We start from the raw sequence: 19,375 nt of genomic DNA, 5'->3' as shown, positions 1-19,375 counted from the left end.
GAACTGTTGGAGTTAGTTGTAAATAAAATGTGAAAATTTGATCTCGTTGACTGTCTTGAAAAAACTCCTGGGATTCCATAAGTCTTAAGGGTTCAGTTTATAGGTTTTGTCATGCAACATGGTGATTTCTTGCTGTTTACATGCCATCCCTCTGGAATAAGATGCAATAGAACCGTGTTCTCCTTTTTATCTTGGTGACAGTCATCCACTTGAGCCGCTGCAAATACCCACCTGAGAAAATGATTCTGGTTCCAGATCCTCAGTTTCACTAGCCTACATAATTATATTTTAATATTTAATGTGTTCCAACTGTGAAGCACCAGTGCTCACCCGTGTTCATGTGACATGGTGGCCCTGTGCATTTCTTGATTATATCTGAACCGTCACATAGACAAAGGCCTCAGACTGTAGGCCAGCTGAAGAGATCATTCATGAGGAACATCATAGCCTGTGTGATCTCAACCCATGGCATTTACAGTCCTAGTTTGCAGTTCATATAAGCCTGCCCTACGAGTACAGAAACAATGAAGCAACCTGAATGTGACAGGCTGTCTCCACTCTTTACATCAAATAGTTAACAAACCTTTCTGACTTTTTGCCAAGGATGACTTAATAATGACAGACACATCACGTGTATTTTCTTTATACAAATTAGATTAATGACAGCCTTGTGCAAGACTTCAAATGTAAACTGGATGATTGAGGTCTGATAGACATTGGTGTTTTCCAGGCAGGGAGGCTCTAAAAGAAAATGCTATTGAGATGCATTATTGAACGTGTGAACCTGTGTTTTTTGGGCAAACCCATTTTGACTTTAATAAAAAAATAGCCAAGATTTCTCAGCTGCTGCTTTACCGTTCTTGTCTTATTTTTTCTGGCAAAGTAACAAATGTAACAAATACAAGATAAGAGATACAGCGAAGTGAAGTCAGGAATGTTTAAGGAATAGAATAGGCCAACTTCTTTTAAATGCATTTATTATTTACTTTCTTAACAAAGATGAGAAGATCATGTCAAATTTTCAAACTTAAACCTTGTATTTCTAAACAGAATATACAGCACAAGTGAACATAAGAGGCGGGACTAGTGAACAGCTGTCATCAAACCTTTCAACAACCTCAGGGATTTGCTTGCTGTATAGCCAGCAAAGTTTTCTTTTTCAATTCAGTCACCGAAAGAGTTCTTCACCAACAAATAAGAAACATTTCAAAGCACAAATCCCAAATGCTTGAATCTGTGCAGCCTATAGACATTCATGCTTTCTTCTTCTTCTTTTTCCTGAAGGAACACATGGACATGAACATCACAAAAACATGTCCAAGAATGATCTTTATATTTTAACACTGATACATTTTCACTTTTTTGCGATTTTAAACAATCAGTATGAACCTTTTTATCTCATCGATTCATCCACTGTATGCATAATGCATGAGGAATATTAAAATGCAGGGGGATCCTCCAAAGTTGGCACACTTATCGGTCTTGTGCCACTCGCCAATTAGAAAAAAAGAGAACGTGAAATCAAAGTGAATCCATCAAAAATGTTTTTAGTACTCTACATGATAATTGAGACATTAGAGGGGTTTCTTTCAGTAAAACTTTTTCAGGTAAACAAATTAAGAAATTAAAAATTCTAAAAAGTCCTAAAGGCTTGAAAAAAAGAATATTTTTTCTAGTCTGCTAAAAGCCTAAAACAAATGGCATGCTCTTAAACATCCAGTCAATAGATGCCATTCACATCCATCTGTAACAAGATGATCAAGATTTCTTCTTTTCAGCCGCCGCAGCTTTTTCCCTCTCTATCTTGCCCTTTTCTCCCTGGAAGAAGTCTGACTCGATCCAGCCAGCCACGTCCGAGAGTTTGACATGAACATCGCCGTTGTTGTTCTCAGTGACCGTGTGGGTCCGCTGTTTTACACCCTTGGAGTACCATCTGGGCACAGGCGGCTTCTCCCTGGGGTTGGTTGCCTTGTAAATGCTCTCTCCCTGTGCGAGACAGATCTTGTACTTGTGGTTGGGACAAACTATGCACAGCTTGCCGTCAAATTCCTGCAAAAAAAAAGCAGGTCAACAACCTCATGGTGGATAAGTGCAGGTCATTTGGGCCATTCAACATTAGCATAATATTCAAATTGTATGCAGGGTTGATTACTTAATTATAGACTTCAAGGGATCAGTGTAACATCTTCTTTCCTCAGGGTCATACAAAAAGAACAACATTAAAGCCCTTAAGTCAAATGTACACCTTACCTCAATGTCTCCATTCTGCAGTTCTCCTCCAGCATCTGTGGAGAAGGGAAGAGGATCAGTGTATTGCAGAATAAGCAAACTGTTTAGAGCACACTAGCATTTTGCTGACTGGACACACTTTGGAGGAGATATGTGTTAAAGCGTCCAGTTGTTAACAAAGCACGGAAGTTTTAAATATTCCCATGACAGGTTTTCCTGATGGCAGCTACTTATTTTGAAATCCCTGAAAGTAAGCGTTTGTTAACAGCACCTTTTATCCTCATGAGAATACATACTTCTGGCATATTATCAGATTTGAAGAGAAACAAAACATCCTGGTCACACTCTCTCCAGCTCTCAGGTAGCAGCTGTTTTGAGTTCAGCACAAGAAGAACAGTACTCACGGTAACAGTAAGAATCCATAGCATAAAAGACTCCCCCGTGGTGGATGATCAGTATATCCCGACCTTCTAGTGTTCTGAAAGAGAGCTTTGCTTGGACAAGTTCATCCCTCTTCCCCACAAAATGAGGCCCTCCTGTGGGCTGCTCCTTCTCCTCCATGTCCTGTGAAATGTTGTTCTGTTAGCAAGCAAAGACATTTTCACATTTCAGGATTCATCTTAAAGAAGCATTTTGTTTTCTGTATGGAATCAAAACTATGACGTGTTACTTCACTTTCCACATGAAAAGTGTGTCTTTTGGATTTGTCACTGGGATTATTGTGTTGGCACCACCCATCACAGTTGTCAGCTTAAATTAAGTCTCCAACACCTCCAGAACATTCAGCTGGAAGAAACCAAGCATGTCTTGGCACCGATCAGCTCGACTCCAAACAAACTCAGAACTGCAATTTTAATCCCTTGTATCTGTGTCATCCTCACTAGTTTCACATTATCAAGGATTGTTTGATATGGTTTCTATGAAAACAATCAACTGCCCAATGAATACAGTATATACATCCTTCAGAAAGTGAAACAACTTCTCCAAATATAACTTTTTTTTTGCTACATCATTGTATAAAAGCATTCATCAATGAAAGACCATAGACCTATATTTGTGTTAAATCACTAGTATAGTACCAAAAATATCTAGATGCAGAGGAACCTGACCCCCAGTGTGATTCATGTATAGCAGAGTGGAAAAATGAGCACTTCAGTGCAGGCTGAGTAAGCACGGTAGTAACAGCAGCAGTGAAAGTCACATGTCCCGAGGCCTCTGGCAAAACTACAGACAGCAACATGCTGTGAAGGAAGAAGCTACAGAAGAGCATTATAATTGTATCTGACAGGAAAACAATCTTTAACTGAGCCCCAGAGGACTATAGGCCCATGCCCAATTTATATAATTCCTTATATGCATGGATAAACATTACATTTTTTATACATCCTGTCTGTCTCCGTATCTCTCCTACCTACATTTTTTACTAAAAGAATAATAATATACATATTTGAATGAATTTTTGTTTCTACCTTGAAACTCAGCAGCGGTGTCCCCTCCGTCAGGCTGACAAACTGTGCTGCTGACAGTTCTGCATGCGTGGGATGGAGCCCCCGTCTCTCCTATCTTCAGATACAAGCTGTCTTCAGTTGGTCCTATCTGTGCTGGGTTCATTTCTTATCTGTCTCCCGCAGGCGGAATAGATATTCTATTGTTAAGAAATACAAACAGTGTCTCTGACTTTCAAAGTGGTTTCCAAAATGATTCCACCCTTTAACTTTAAATATTTAGTCATATTATTTTATTATTAAGTCTTAAATGCTTCTTTAAATTTGATGAAGTTTTTTATCACCTCCATCTGCAGTTGTACTGTAGTAGCCTATAGTGGTGGGAAGAGTGCATTTAAGTTCTCAGTCGCCACAGCTTTTCTCTTTTCATCTCATTACTTGAGGTTGTTTTTTTGTATTTTGTATAACTTGAGGGTATTGTATTTGTCACTTGGCTGCATTTAGCAGTTGTATTTATTAAATAATACAACATTACAGATTAAGAATCTCAAACATGCTACACTGTTACAGTTATAATAGTGATTTATAATAATGAAAAAGATCCATTAATATAACATGATACACTATTATCCTATATGATATAATGTTATGCTATATCTAACACTATCAGTCTTCCCATTTCATTGTTATTATAGTTGCTAATGTTTATTTTAGAATGATAAGTCTATTATCATACTAACATAACGAAAAGTTACTGAATTATCAATCATTTATAATTAAAATACAATCCTACAAACATTCTGTGTAATACATAACTTGACTCTGGATTTGATTAAACTTTGTTTTAGTCAGAGTTTAATGGGGAATGAACCATAGACTGTAAATATTAAAGAATTAACCATAGACTGTAAATATTAAAGAATGAACCATAGACTGTAAATATTAAAGAATGAACCATAGACTGTAAATATTAATGAATTAAAGATAGACTGTAAATATTAAAGAATTAAAGATAGACTGTAAATATTAAAGAATGAACCATAGACTGTAAATATTAATGAATTAAAGATAGACTGTAAATATTAAAGAATTAACCATAGACTGTAAATATTAAAGAATTAAAGATAGACTGTAAATATTAATGAATTAACCATAGACTGTAAATATTAAAGAATTAATCATAGACTGTAAATATTAAAGAATTAACCATAGACTGTAAATATTAAAGAATGAACCATAGACTGTAAATATTAAAGAATTAACCATAGACTGTAAATATTAAAGAATGAACCATAGACTGTAAATATTAATGAATTAAAGATAGACTGTAAATATTAAAGAATTAACCATAGACTGTAAATATTAAAGAATTAACCATAGACTGTAAATAGTGAATTAACGCGAGTACTGTCAAGGCGGAACTGAATGTGCCCGTCCCGAAAGAGCACCGGACTCATTTTGTCGTTGCACCACTGTACTCCGCTGTGCTCGCAGCTGGAGGAATAAACATACACGCCCAATAAAATCCTGTTTTGTATCGTAAGTTGAAGACATTTTATTATATTTTAGTGTAAACTACAAGCAGAGCGCTCAGCTAGCCTACAGGTTTCTCTGCTCTGGTTACTAAAAACAGTTTCTGCAACAAATCTGTCACAGAATCAGTTCCAGTGTGTTAGCTAAAGCCTGCTCTAATCACTGAAGGGTTCAAACTGACTGATATATTGTAAAAGACCCACTGTTAGTGTATTCAGAGACTTAATCTTCTCCTCTCTGGGTAAGACAAAGTCCAGTTTAAAGTAAAAGTGCAGAATTGACTAATAGATTTATGAGTAAAAGCTGGACTAAGGCCAGTAGTTAAACATTTCACCATAGAAGAATAAAATAAGTTTAACCCGTTTGATTAACAGAATTAATACAACACATGTCAGTTTATACAATCTACTGAACATTGAAGACATTGTATCATCACACCTGTTCTACCTGTTCTTCTATAATGTTGAAATAAAATGGTTAGAAAGTAACATGATTTTCAAAAGGTTTTTCATAGTAATACTGAACTACTTTGTTGTGTCTCCAGGGAGATGGCTCTGCGTGCTTGTGGCTTCATAGTCTTTCGTCTTGCCGGTCGTGTCGCTCCACCAGACAACATCGAGTACCTGCTCTTACAGACGTCTTATGGAAAACACCACTGGACCCCACCTAAAGGTGTTCACATCAACACAACTGTATGAATCATCTAGCTGGTGGTGTAAACTTATGAGCTTCTACTCAAATGTTTTTTCCTCGAAAGGTCATGTGGACCCAGGAGAGGATGACCTCACCACAGCTCTGAGAGAGACCAAGGAGGAGGCAGGACTCGGGGCAGAGCACTTGCAGGTAATAGAAGGCTTTGTGCAGGAGCTGCGTTATGAGGTCGGAGGCAGGCCCAAAGAGGTGCTGTACTGGCTGGCCGAGCTGAAGGACCCGGGGACAGCGCTGACTCTGTCAGACGAGCACCAGGACTACCGCTGGTCCCGGCTGGAGGACGCCTGCACTCTGGCCGGGTACAAAGACCTGCAGGACACACTGAGAGCAGCACAAAGATACCTGGAAGCTCGGCAGGACAAGCTGTGATGAACCAGAGTGACTGTGTGGACGGGATGATCGGAGCTGAGCCCTCAATGTGACTGGATAATGTTGCAGTTTAAATACTTTGTCTCTGATTGTACCGTAATGTAAATCTGAGAAGATTCAAGCAGACCAGATTAAGAATTTGATCTTGGTCATGTCATGTCATGAAACTAATACTTCTAAATGTACACAAACAAAGAATCACAAAAATCAAACGCCCTCTTAACACTTGAACCTCAGAGGAACAAGGAGGAACAGTCAGCATTGAGCTGAACTGATATTATCTTTCTGCTGGCACTCATAAAGAAACAGCACTATGGCAAAAAATAAATTCTTCAGTCAAATAAAATGTGTGAATGAAATGAAGTCGCAAGCTGGAGTTTCTACCACTGGGTGGAGACAAAGTCCAAAAATCTTTACAACAGAGGCCCACGTTTTTTTTCCTGCTCTCATAATCCAAATTAAAGTGAGATACTACCATTACTCCTGCAAATGAGTTCTTGTCAAGAAACTAAAAGCCAGTAAAGTTCATTATTTTATTATGCTCAGAACTGTGTGAATCAAATTTAAGAGGGACTATCATAAGAAAATGAATAGTGGTAAATGTGGACATTATCATAAATGTCACAGCAGGTTCACAGTAGTTTCAGGAATGATGTACTAAATTAAAAGTCATTTAATCCTTAAATCAAACCATTTCCAATCATTGGCAAAAACATCACCAGGTCTCATTTTCATTTTGTGGTGTCTGTACAGTGTATCTCATATCATGGTGTTCTCACTCGTATCATTTCACTTCTCTGAAATCATCATTTAGTTTCAGTTTTGGTTAAACACGATGAAGCTGGAGCTGACAACCTGGAACTTTTATCCAAAGTGAGTGTTCTCTTACAAGCAAATGATGCGTCTCCTGTAGGACTTAGAGCGACTTGGGCCAGTGGTGATGTCGTGTTGTACTATGTATGGCAACATGTTCTGCTCTCAACCTCATGCTGCAGCAGGGTTACATACCTTTACTGATGGGATAGAATAAGGGCAATTAAATAAAATAATGAGTTATTTTAACTTTAGAAGCACTTACTTAAATTAAAAAACATATTTTTTGGGGTATTCTTCGGACAAACTGCACAAAGTAACATACGTTATGTTAAGTATCCATTAGGTATACACAGTATACTGTAAAGCCAACCTTGACGTTATACACAAGTTGAAATAATTCAGTATGACACACCGGGATGTCATTGTTACTAATTGAATGCCTGGCAGAGCATAAAAGCTCTTTCATAATTAATGATCAAAGAGAACTACTCTTCTTAAAATAAAATGAAAATACTTATCATAATTTAACTGCATCTTAGCAGATAATGTCATTTTAGAATAAGGTTTAAAGTTTCTTTAAAACATCTTTGTACCTTTAGAGGGCTAGTTCACCAACAAAACAAAAAGCAATAATCCCTGCCACTAACAGTATTTCATTTTTTGATTCCACTTCAATTCAGTGGAATCGAATGGAGTTTGGTTTGTGCCGTTCAATGAATTGAAAAGTGAAATTGAAAGCATTCTACAGCATCGTGACGGCCACAGAGATAAACTGCACTATCAGCAGTTCTGATGAGAACTATTTCTCGAGGGCCTGACCTAAATGGAATTTTTGGGGCCGATACCTTTAGCGATATCGGGGAGAGAAAAAAGCTGATACTGATATATCGGCCTATATTTCTTTAATCCATCTTCGATCTTTAGAGATAGATATAGATATATACACACATTTATTGTGTTGAGCCCTCAGATGCAGTTATCAAACACTTGTGGAAAAGATTTATAATAAAGACAAGATGGTCACTCAACTAGAAAGTAACTGCACATGTACGTGCTTCACTGCTTGAAAGTGAGTGAGAATGCTTGATGTAATATAGCACCCTTTGCTGGTGACAGCCAGAAAGAGAACTGGTAAGTTTAATACAATGAAACTCAAATAAAATGATATCTGACTGGTGAATAAATCTAGTGATATCAGCACATATCAGTGATAAAATTAGCTGATGCCGATAATAATGTGATGATAATAATGTGATGATAATAATGTGATGATAATAACGGCCGACATTATCGGCCAGGCTCTAAATTTCAAAGATTTTAGGAAAGTCAAAATGTATGGATTGATTGTTTTCATTCAAACTAAGTTTTGGCATATAGAAAGAGATATTTAACTCAACTTTTGGATAAACTCAATCATAGCTATCGGCAAAAAATAATCCCAAGAGTTAAAAAAAAAAAGAAATCCAGTTTACTGCCATTTTGAGCTAATACATTTTTACTATGACACATTCAAATCTCAGAAACATGTAGAAGTGACCTGTTGTCAACGGCAAAATGAGGTAAAACCTTAAGGCAGGCTTTAGTGACACTTTTATTTTGAAAGGTTCTCCAACTTAACCACAACAATGGTATGCCTCCTTTTGCACCATCACCCATTTAACTCCAAAAAACCACCTCACTGTGTTTTGTCTGATTTCCATGACGAGTGGGCTTAGCAACACATACCATAGCTACATTGAAAACAAACCCAACAATGTATATATATAGATTTTTTTTTTTTTACAATAAAATCTTCATGAGTGGCGTCTGCTTCCTCACAAACACAAATTGATGAGGGCAAAAAAAAATGACACAAAATCAAAGAAGAAACCAACAAGGACAGCATTAACATCATCGGGTGTGGACACACTGTGGACACGCAGGTCTCAGTCCAATAAGGGGGCGACAATGTGAGAGTCCACACTACACTCTTGTGCACACACAAACACAGATTAAATGAACTAAACATTAGCATTCAGTCTCCTGTACGTCGTTTGATTGAAACAACTCTCAACAGTTTAGACTGGAGAAACGTTTAGCGAATCATTTCTTAGGTGGAATTGAAGAATCCTCCCTCTGCTCTTTTCATAAAAACAAGGCATGTCTGAGTAACAAGGAGAAGGATTTGAAGATTGCGGAGCTCTAACTCATTACTGAATTGCTATCATAAGGGGCTATACTATGCCAAGTCTTTGCTCAAACAAAAACAATAACGCTGATTACAATTTCTCTATTTGCTATTTAGTGGGGGGGGGGGGGGGGGGGGGGGAAGCTTGGCTCTTAAGCAATCCAGCTATTTGGGGAAATACATGTTTTGGCTTTTAAGATTTCATGACACAAGGCCTGGCTCTGTCCAGTGGTACCTAAGTCAGCAAAGAAATGGTTTGGCATGTAACCCTGTATAATGTCAAATTGTGAAATAATAAAAAACATGATGAACATATTGGTGTTACATAGTGTAAGAGGTGCTGGTTCACCTGTTGCTGGTACAGGTTAGCTGTTACACCCCATTACTTGTCTTTGTGCAAACTGAAGTAACAGGCTGCTGGCCTTAAGTCTGATACTAAAGGATCTGACATCAGATTGGTATCATTCTCATTGTCTAACTCTTCTCCAAAAGCAATAAGCGTGTTGACCAATATATCACTCTTGTCCATTATCAGACATAAACGACATTGGTACATTCCAATACATTAATTTTACTTTGTTCATTAATGGTGAGAGTGAGGGGCAAAAAAAGTGGGGGACCACAACAAGAAAAGTTCAGAATCTCTGTTCTCTTATCTGCCTCCAGGTGTGCCTTGATTACAAATCCATGAAAGATCCAGTATAAGAGTGGACGTCCTCTCCTGTCACGGACAGAACACAGTCTCTGTGAGCCTCCAAAGCACGGGGGCCCAGGAGGAAATGTTTCACTCCTTTGGCTTCACATTAAATCCAAAAGGAATCTCTTCAAGAGTTTATTCAAACAGATGAAATCCACTACAGGCATCCAATCCTCCATTGTCCTTAAAAAAGAATGCTTGTGGCCCTTACTTGGTTTCCTTGGCATTAAAATCCATCAATTTGAATAAAAAGTTTGCGCAGCGCTCTGTTGTGTTGAAAAGGACAAACAGATTCAAGCCCACGACCATCAAACACAGTTTTAAAAAAAAAAAATGTGTCAACAACTTGATGTCTTGCAAGCAACATTAGTCACATTTTTGTCATTCAGTGTGTTCAAAGTTTTAATACTCAGAAGGTGTTTTTCTTAATCATTCAAATCCCCAGGCCATTCAGGCCTCCCAAAAACAGCCCACAGTGCAAACACTCTGAATGTTTTCTCAACTGGACAAAGTCGACAAAGGTCATTTGGGAATAACTCACTTGTGACAGAAGTCTACACCGGTTCCAAAGAGACAGGAACAACAAGAGAAAAAAAAACTAGATAAAGATGAAAAGTGAAACTAACTACAAACACGCACAGACACACAAAAAATAACAGGCAATCAGTGTCATATTCATTCAAATGCAAATGTGTAGCTAAGCTGCATGGAGATTAACAGATTCTGGATGTGGAGTAGCACAGTAACAATGTCCAGTTTTCCCCACATCTGTTTTGAAGCCCAAATTGGAGTCACAGCACCAAAACTTTTTCACATCTATCGCAACATGATGTCAGCAATTGTCTTCAAGAGCTATTCATCACAGGTGTTGTTTTTTTTGTTTTTTTTAAACTGTTCTAAATCAGACTCTAGCCTTTCAGGAAGAAAACATCTTAAAGGACCTGAATCAGGACCAGCAGCATCACTAAGTCATGGGATAGGAGACTTTCAGTTCACTCTGCCCTCTAGAAGCATCCAGAAAGTAAGAAAAGAAGGTGAAGGTGAGGAGCAGTTTCATGTTTTGAAGTTTTTCTTTGACTGTTTTTTGTTTGTTTGTTGTCTCTCAGTGAAAGTCTGTTTGAGGCCCTGAGGTTTAAGAGGCAGAGAGAGGTGTAGGAGGCGACTTCAAGAAAAAGGTCTAAACCTTGTTCACCCCCCGCGCCCAAAACGACGTTGCTTTCAGTAATCACGAGGGAGCGTTTATATGATGAACACTTCTGATTGTACGTCCAGGAGGCTGGAGTCACAGCGGAGCCTGTGTTTGTACGTTACACGTTGATTGCATCAAAGTTGAACAGACAGGCGTGAGGGGGACAGAGGACACGAAGCTCGAGGGCTCATCGGTTGGTTAATGAGCCAAACAGCAACATTGTCCATTAGTCTGACTCCCCCCCCCCCCACCCCCCACTCACAAATGTCGACCGACGACACAAAAAAAGGTACAAAAAAAACAGCAACAGGTAAAGATGTTAGGATAGAGCCAAAACCATTTGACACAGCTACAGTGGAGACCAAGAGACCACCACAGGGACAGTTGTTTTCATCACTTATCAAAACCTAAGACATTTTGTTTGTCAATCATAGTATGACCAGTGGGGAAATATTCTCTTTGGGAAATGTCTATGGATATCCTCAATCCTGGTATATGTTTTTGGGGGGGGAGTGTCACATGTCCTTTAATAATAAAGTGACCATTACTTAAGCATTACGAGTACTGTTATGAGTTGTAATGAATCAAAATGAAAAAAGGCCTTGGATTCAAAGGGCAGAATCAGTGACCAGACACATCTAGAGATGGCACCATGGTATAAAGCCAACAAAACAAAGACAGTCCATACTGCAACAATGTGAAGCAGTTGCCAAACCTTTTCTTTTCCTGCCAAACAAGCCTAATGGTTCAGCATGGGTTGAAGAATGCTGAAATGTGCACGCTTAACATTCAAAGAATCATGTTGTATTTGATTTAGTTGATGATAAAGAAATACAACAGGGTTTAAAAACTAGAAAGGAACGCAGCGATGGCAGTGTTGTTTGTCTGGTATGTTTAATCATGAGTGGCGTCTGTTACTAGAACGGGAGTAATCCCACACTGAGTGAAAAGCATCATTATTTGTAAGTTTTAAGTAACGAGGCAGATCATCAACTTCCGCAATAGGATCATTTAAAAATACGAGAAAATATAGAAAGAACAACCAAAAAGACTTTGGTGTTTCCCTCGATCAGTGCTGGAATCATTTCAATTTTCTTTAACTCTGGAAAACATCTGATGCTGGACAGAGTGCACGCTGTAATTAAGGCAGACGGTGGAAACATCTAATGCTAACTTTCAGTGAAAACAGTACAAACTAACCTAATCAATAGTATCTGAGAACTACTACTTTAACAATCATTTGTATAGGTTTAATAAATGATGAAAAGTTCTTTGGCAGTAGACCTCTGACCCCACTGTACACACACACACACACACACACACACACACACACACACACACACACACACACACACACACACACACACACACACACACACACACACACACACACACACACACACACACACACACACACACACACACACACACACACACACACACACACACACACACACACACACACACACACACACACACACACACACACACACACACACACACACACACACACACACACACACACACACACACACACACACACACACACACACACACACACACACACACACACACACACACACACACACACACACACACACACAAAATTGTAACGAAACACACAAAAGAAAAGGGGATGTTGGTGGTGGTGGGGGAGGGGGTTGGGGGGGGGGGGGTGGCAGGGAGGAGTAATCACTCAGATCATCATGAGTCTTCGTTTCCAGAGTCATCCTGGTTGTCATACCGTCTGGTGGACATCTCGCCGTCTTCCGCGGCGCTGATCCCCCCAGCCTCGCCCACGGACTCCATATCACTCTCATCTTCGTCCTCGTCCTCCTCCTCCATGTCGTCGTCATAGAGGTCGTCATAGAGGAGGTCTGAACTACTGTCCTGAGAGGGGACCCTGGTCTGGACGCAGTACTCGGCTAATGTGGTCGGCACTTTGACGCCGTCGCGTTCAGCCTCCGCCGCTGTGGCCAGCACTTGCTTCCTGAGGGCCAAACAAGAAACCAAAAATCAGTGTCAGTTACATTTTTTTTTGTTTTTAATGAACTAAGTAGAACTACAGTTCATGTTGTAAGAGATGATATCAAAAAAAGAGTCTAAATACCTGATGATCTCTGCATACTCCTTGTCCTTGCCTTTGCTGTCCCTCCATTTGCGAAACATGACAGATGCGTCGACGTTGGCCGGGGAGAAGGTGTTGGGCTCATTGAGCAGAGAGATCACACTAAGCAGGATAGTCCTGATGGTGAAAACAGGCAGAAAGACAGTGAGAACACTCCAATATCAGGTCCTGACATTGTACGAGAGAAAAGCTCTACGAAGGATTGTTGTTTTTGTTTTTTTTACTGTGGTGAGCTTCATCCCAGCCTAGATGAAGGCGTTAACACACCTCTTTCACCTTGTGGCTTCATTACACCCAGCACGCAATCTGCACAAGTTCTTCAAACACAGCCTCAGCACTTCACACCTAGTCCTCTACAAAAAGCTGATGTGCTGATGTTTTGAATCTAAAAAGAAATTCTGAGATACGTATACCCTGCAGCTGAATCTTGTTCTTAAAATGTAACTCAGAACAAAGGAAAGCTAAAACCTTGTACTGTATAGACTATACATGAGTTACTGTGTGCTCCTTTGGGCAGCTCTTCTATTCTACGCTTCTTTCTTTGCTTTTTTTAAAGATCTTTTTTTGTCATTTTTAGCTTTTATTAGATATAAGAGGGAGACAGGGAATTGAGTTGGTGACATCGCAAAAGGCCGCACAGCCTCAGCTGTCTTAACGAGAACAAGAAGAGATACAGAGCTCGTTTTACTATGTGAGTGCACACTGTATTTAAAAACCGTTGCTTAAATGAATATGAAAATTGAATAAGAGAAACAGAAATGTCATGAAAATACAGAATGTCTAAATTGTGAAATGGATTTAAATACACAAGGTAGTGTGGCAGACGTTACCTGACATTCTGGGTGGGGTTCCATCTCTCAGAGGGTAACTCCCCGCTCTGAGGGTCATCCACAGGAGGATGCAGAATGGAGATGCACACATCTCCGTTCTGCAAAGTCAACATAATACGCTGTTTAATGTCTGTCTGGACAACATGCGTATAGTAAGAGACTGTCAAAACACAAACATGTATTACCTCGTAGATGTTGGGGTGCCACATCTTTGTGAGGAAGCGAAAGGTTGGCGGGGAGTACGGGTAGTCAACTGGGAACTTGATGTGAGCCTATGAGGACAAACAGGGGGTCACAGTCAACACACGCTTCACAGACAGTCGAGCTGGAACGTGCCCAGTTTATGTCCTTTGAGCCTGCTGGTCTCCGCAGAGACCACAGGGTGAAAGTGAGGAGACGATTTCATATCATTTACACATTTTTCACTCATGTTATCTATTGAACATGTTTAGGTCAGAAAACTTTGTTTGTAGAGGGAAAAAAATGAACAAAAACAACTGTATGAGTACATGAGTCATACTTGTAAAACCACCAGTTGGTCTTGGGTTGAGATGAACAATTCTTTATCTTCTTCACATCAATAAAGTAAATAACTAAAAGTTGGAAACTAAAAAAACAAGGTTTGATTAAATGAATAGTATGATTCTGGATGTAAAAATACACACACCTACTGCTTGTCTGAATGGGACACTACCTAAGATCTGTGTGTGTGTGTGTGTGTGTGTGTGTGTGTGTGTGTGTGTGTGTATGAAGATATGTTTTGTGTGAACATATGTGTAGGTTTACCCCCACCTTTTTTCTTCTTTATTTATATATGTATTTAATAATCATTTGTACTGATTTTGTTGCTCTTTTAGTACATTTTGTTTCGTGTCCTTGTTGCTTTCTAAGCTCACTATTTAAAAGATTGATTATAAACCTTGGATGGTATGAATTGTAAAATGTAAAGTCGACCGATATTGTTTTTAAGGGCCGTTAACTGATATTTTGAACTGATATGCATTTACAGTAAAAAGGAAAATCTTTCTGTCCAAATTTAGAATTTGGAATATTCCAAACTCCAGGACAAGACTTTGTTTAAACACTCAACCTCAGACTCTCCTGCCTTTGTCTCTGTGCATGTCGGTGGCAGCCGGGCTTCAGTGTTGACTGGCTATTACTCGTGTGACATCTAGCCAATCAGAAAATGTTGTGGGTGAGAAATTAGATGAGACATAGTGGTGAGTGAAAACAGACCCAGAGGGAAAGACACAACTAGAGCAAAGTCAAAGTAGCACACTTTTAAATTTATTAATATAAGCGATTGAAACACAGATACAGATAATCGGTCCAATGCCGAATATCGGTCAACCACTGGTAAATTGCATACATTAAAATCATCTTGAAAGAATAAAGTATTTTAAAAAGTAGGGGTCTATATTTTGAAGCTGCTTGTGGCCCATTGAAACATGTTTGTGCAATGTTGAATTTGAAAAAAAAAAAACCTCTACTTCTGTACTTAGATAGCGTAAGTGAAACAAAAACATTTAGCAGGTATCTCAAAGAGATGAACGTTGTTACAAAGCTACAATTCAGGAAGCAAAAAATTAAGCAGAGCTGATTTCAGCTTGTCATAAATGTTAATACTTCCAGGCTACAGTGATATAACATAGTTTCCTGTTTAAGTTACAGTGAGTAGCATTTAAAACAAACTCTCCTTGTTGACTCGTCTGGCCTCACAATATGACCAAGTATTTAACGACAAAGTAACTGCATAGATTTATATTTTATATCAAGTATTAAAGAGAAATATCTCTTACATTTAGCACACAGGAAGGCAGCTATCATCTGTGCTTTCTTAAATCATTTTTAATGGATTTCACTGAAGCTCCACATGGGCTCCTGTTTCTGTATTTTCTTTCCAAAAGTGTTGCACAATTATCTAGGTGAAAGGCTTGGGTGTGTGTGTAACACCACCCCAGCTCTCAGTGACCTGCTGCCACTCAGATAGGACTATCAATACTCCGAGACCCGCTTTCACACTGGTGCAGCCTCGAGACATTACAAACACAGATGTCATAAGAAAAATCTTATCCCGAATACTTGATAATAAATGGTTCATTATGTCACTGATCTGCCCGACATGAGCCGAAGATACACGAGTCAATGTCCTTCATTAATACTTCATTAAAATATTTGACAATCACACCCTTACCTAAGTATTACAGGCTTTCATTCCTTTCTTTAGTACACTACAGTCAACAAATCTGTCATTGAAATTTGATCGTTTTTTTTAGTTAGTATAAGCTAAAAGGTGCTGCAGGCTCTATGAAATGTTTACTGTTCAACACTTCAGTTTTTGTAAATATTATCTTATCTCATAAACACTCAGCACTTTTTGTACATAGCAGTAATTCTTAAAATGCCCCTTTCTGTCCTTTTATTTCACATGAATATATATTTTCATTCCTATCTCTTTTTATATTCTTATTTCCGATGCTGTGTTACTTTAACTGTGCAATCTGTCTGTAAACCGGTCAACAACTTTTCTCAGCCACCCAATGTGTGCAGTCGTCAATGTCAACACTGCACATTTATACTGTATCTGTAAACATTGTTCAAATATTCTATTCCCTATGATTAAACATAGCCTATTATTTCTTTAGACACTCTGCACATTGTTTTTGCTCATTCCATTCAAATTCATATTTTAAACTGTAAATATACTATTTATTTATGAATACTTCTACATTGTGTATAAGAGCCACTGGAATGACCAAACCCCCCTAATCTTTATTGACATGATGACTAGAAACTCTAGCTACGCAAATCTGTTTGCCACTTGTCAATTTTGCACTTCTTGTTTTTAGGATTTATGATTATATTATTATGATTTATATTATCTACTGTGTCAGTGTACTGCTTGTTCTGTCCGTCTGTAAGTTTGTGTAGCAGAGCTGAAGTTGTCTTAACCACGTCTCTTTTGAGATAAAATTAAATGACCTGGATAAATAAATGTTTTTTATTTTTAAAAAAAGGCTGTCCTGAAAGAGTTGTGCTCCCTCTGGTGCTCTTACATCTCTGCCACTGTCAGTCTGTGTATGTGTGGGGAGTCTTTCTTATTCAACATCAGGGTATAAGAACAGAGGACTTACTATAATGTGATGTGCAGATTGGACAAAAAGGCCGGAAAATAACTTGTGATTCAAGGCTATGAAGATAAAATTAATCTGACTTGACAATAGATGTCGCCTGTCACTGTAAAGGCAAAGCACAGTGACATAAACAATGTTCATTTGAACTATTGACAACAACCAGGCCTGCTCTGTATTACTTTTGAATTCCTCGAAAGCCGCAGAGTCATATGCATTACCCAAACTTGAATGGGGGCTCTCGCTGTACTGTGTTTCTAGACGTTTCACTGTATAAGTACCATGAAAGAACAGCAAGATCAGTCCTATCTTGCCCTTCTCTCTTACTCTTGCTCTGTGCTGAGGTGCCATTTATATCGGTCCCACAGCTAAAAATAGCCATCTGTAGCACAACCATCATACAGCAAGAGGGGGGGGGGGGGGGGGGGGGGGGGGGGGGGGGGGAAGGCTGGACAAGGAGAATGGATGGACAGGGGAGGGAAAATAAAGATTCTAGGAAGATAAAAGGCTGCCTGAAAACATGTCAAAACTATATAAACAAAAACAAACCTTAGAAGAGGTGAAGTGATCCAGGTCATTGTTGCATTATAGATATAGAGGATTTTACCTGATCTGACAGTCAGGGTTCAAACAGAGTCAGTGTCACTGAACTACCTGGCTGTTTTCCAAATTGCTTCAATCTCCTATATATCCACCTTAGGGATGTTAAATACCCAGGGGCAAAGTTGCACTGTATAAGCACACACATATAATAACCTACTAATGAACATATAGTAGCTTCATAAACATGTCTCATTGTCTGAACTCTTAGCCATGCACTTTTTGATAACACAACATGTATTATGAGCCCCACCTTAAAGTAGCCTCCCTCATACAGGGTGTTTGGGGGTCCGAAGATGGCCACTTCCCAGTTGTAGAGATCAGACTCCTCCACCAGAGTGATGCGGAAACCCTCCACCGGCTGCTCCTGCAGAGACTTCAGCTCCATCATCAGGGCCTTCTGGGAACTAGGGGTTGCCTGGTGGGCCATGTTCATTCCAAGTCTGGCACAAGTGGTCACAGATCGGTGAAAGGTAGGGGAGTATGTCAGGAAACTACTAACTAACACGTCATATATTTTAGATGTGAAGGCAACTGTTGACCCTGCAGCCCCACCAACTATCTGTCTGCTTCGTTTAGTCTAAAACAGAAATAGCTAAGAAAAGAAAACAGCAACAATGAAGAGATAAATGTCCTGGTGGTAAACTCAACAAGTAAAATAAATCTACTACAAACATGATATGTGGCCTGCCAAGCTAGCATTGGTCAATGTTTTGATTCGCAGGCCCTCGTAGGAAAAAACAAACAAAGTTAATATAAAGTATTTACCTCTGTCTCCTTGCACTGTTATATGTATTTGTTTCGTTACGGCTGAAAACAGGAAGGTATACTCATTTGTTGTCCATGCTAGCCTAGCTATGTCTTGTCAGAGAGAGTGGTAGGAGCAGTGGATTTTCTGCTAAAGGTACGGCTGGTCCTCGTGTTGTGTTTCCAAAATTCTTTGTGTGCCAGTGTTGACACTTGACATGGAGCTAGTATGTGGATAAATCACGGTGTCCTGTGGATCATTCTTGGGCTCAAAAGAGGAAACTCGTCCTCCTGGACATCCCTCCGTGCTGCTGGTTCGGTTCGGACAGGCGCTCAGCTGATCCCTGCTTGTTTATGTTTGTTTATCTGCTCTCTGGCAGTCTCAACTTCTCCACACGTCAGCTAAACCCCTACCGAGCAACTTCGTTCAATTGGAGCAGCTTTTCTGCTGACCGCCGTCCCCTCCAGCACCGTGGCAGTGTAAAAGACTGATATATTCGAGCCTACGATCGCGAAAAGGACAGCAAGTGAGAGGTTTACACTCACGAATTACAGTGGATTTCATCGATTTTTATTTTCCTCCCATCGGTGCTTCCGGCTATCATTGCGCGTGTCTGAAGAACGTAAAGCACGTACAGGTCTAAACGTGACGTGCGCGTACTCGACGATGAAAGCGCTTATTACTATTTAAGCACGTTTGGAGTCAAATAGACCCACTTGAAAAAATTGTACTTACTTTCTTCTTATTTTCTTTTTGTGATTAACATTATTATTATTTTTTTT

General features: G+C 39.2%; 3 protein-coding genes across 5 annotated transcripts; 1 reads left to right on the top strand and 2 right to left on the bottom strand.

Moving 5' to 3' along the window:
• Positions 1-1,013: 1,013 nt before the first annotated feature.
• rfesd (Rieske (Fe-S) domain containing) lies at positions 1,014-3,834 on the bottom strand. 2 transcript variants are annotated; one of them, XM_061042239.1, is made up of 4 exons: positions 3,699-3,834; positions 2,634-2,793; positions 2,251-2,285; positions 1,014-2,049 (listed from the first exon to the last, which is right to left on the bottom strand). In XM_061042239.1, exons 2-4 carry the CDS (start codon positions 2,788-2,790, stop codon positions 1,759-1,761), a joined length of 483 nt encoding a protein of 160 aa, XP_060898222.1. In that variant the 5' UTR covers positions 2,791-2,793; positions 3,699-3,834; the 3' UTR covers positions 1,014-1,758. The 2 variants fall into 2 exon arrangements, with proteins under 2 accessions (XP_060898222.1, XP_060898221.1); XM_061042238.1 differs by having other exon boundaries at positions 2,634-2,808; positions 3,699-3,799.
• A 1,270-nt stretch (positions 3,835-5,104) lies between these two features.
• nudt2 (nudix (nucleoside diphosphate linked moiety X)-type motif 2) lies at positions 5,105-6,767 on the top strand. The gene is made up of 3 exons (XM_061042237.1): positions 5,105-5,213; positions 5,752-5,879; positions 5,965-6,767. Exons 2-3 carry the CDS (start codon positions 5,756-5,758, stop codon positions 6,285-6,287), a joined length of 447 nt encoding a protein of 148 aa, XP_060898220.1. The 5' UTR covers positions 5,105-5,213; positions 5,752-5,755; the 3' UTR covers positions 6,288-6,767.
• A 5,875-nt stretch (positions 6,768-12,642) lies between these two features.
• On the bottom strand, positions 12,643-19,207 carry ube2r2 (ubiquitin-conjugating enzyme E2R 2). Of its 2 annotated transcripts, none has more exons than XM_061042235.1 (6): positions 19,139-19,207; positions 18,099-18,288; positions 14,300-14,386; positions 14,115-14,212; positions 13,267-13,401; positions 12,643-13,146 (listed from the first exon to the last, which is right to left on the bottom strand). In XM_061042235.1, the coding sequence occupies exons 1-6, from the start codon at positions 19,195-19,197 to the stop codon at positions 12,861-12,863; spliced, it is 855 nt and encodes a 284-aa protein (XP_060898218.1). In that variant the 5' UTR covers positions 19,198-19,207; the 3' UTR covers positions 12,643-12,860. The 2 variants fall into 2 exon arrangements, with proteins under 2 accessions (XP_060898218.1, XP_060898219.1); XM_061042236.1 differs by having other exon boundaries at positions 12,646-13,146; positions 18,614-19,206.
• Between the last annotated feature and the right edge of the window lie 168 nt (positions 19,208-19,375).

This window comes from Labrus mixtus, chromosome 7 (genome assembly GCF_963584025.1).
Source record: "Labrus mixtus chromosome 7, fLabMix1.1, whole genome shotgun sequence".
In the NCBI taxonomy this organism is placed as follows: Eukaryota; Metazoa; Chordata; class Actinopteri; order Labriformes; family Labridae; genus Labrus; species Labrus mixtus.
Note: the sequence above shows the minus strand (reverse complement) of the source record. Positions and strands in the feature narration are given on the sequence as shown.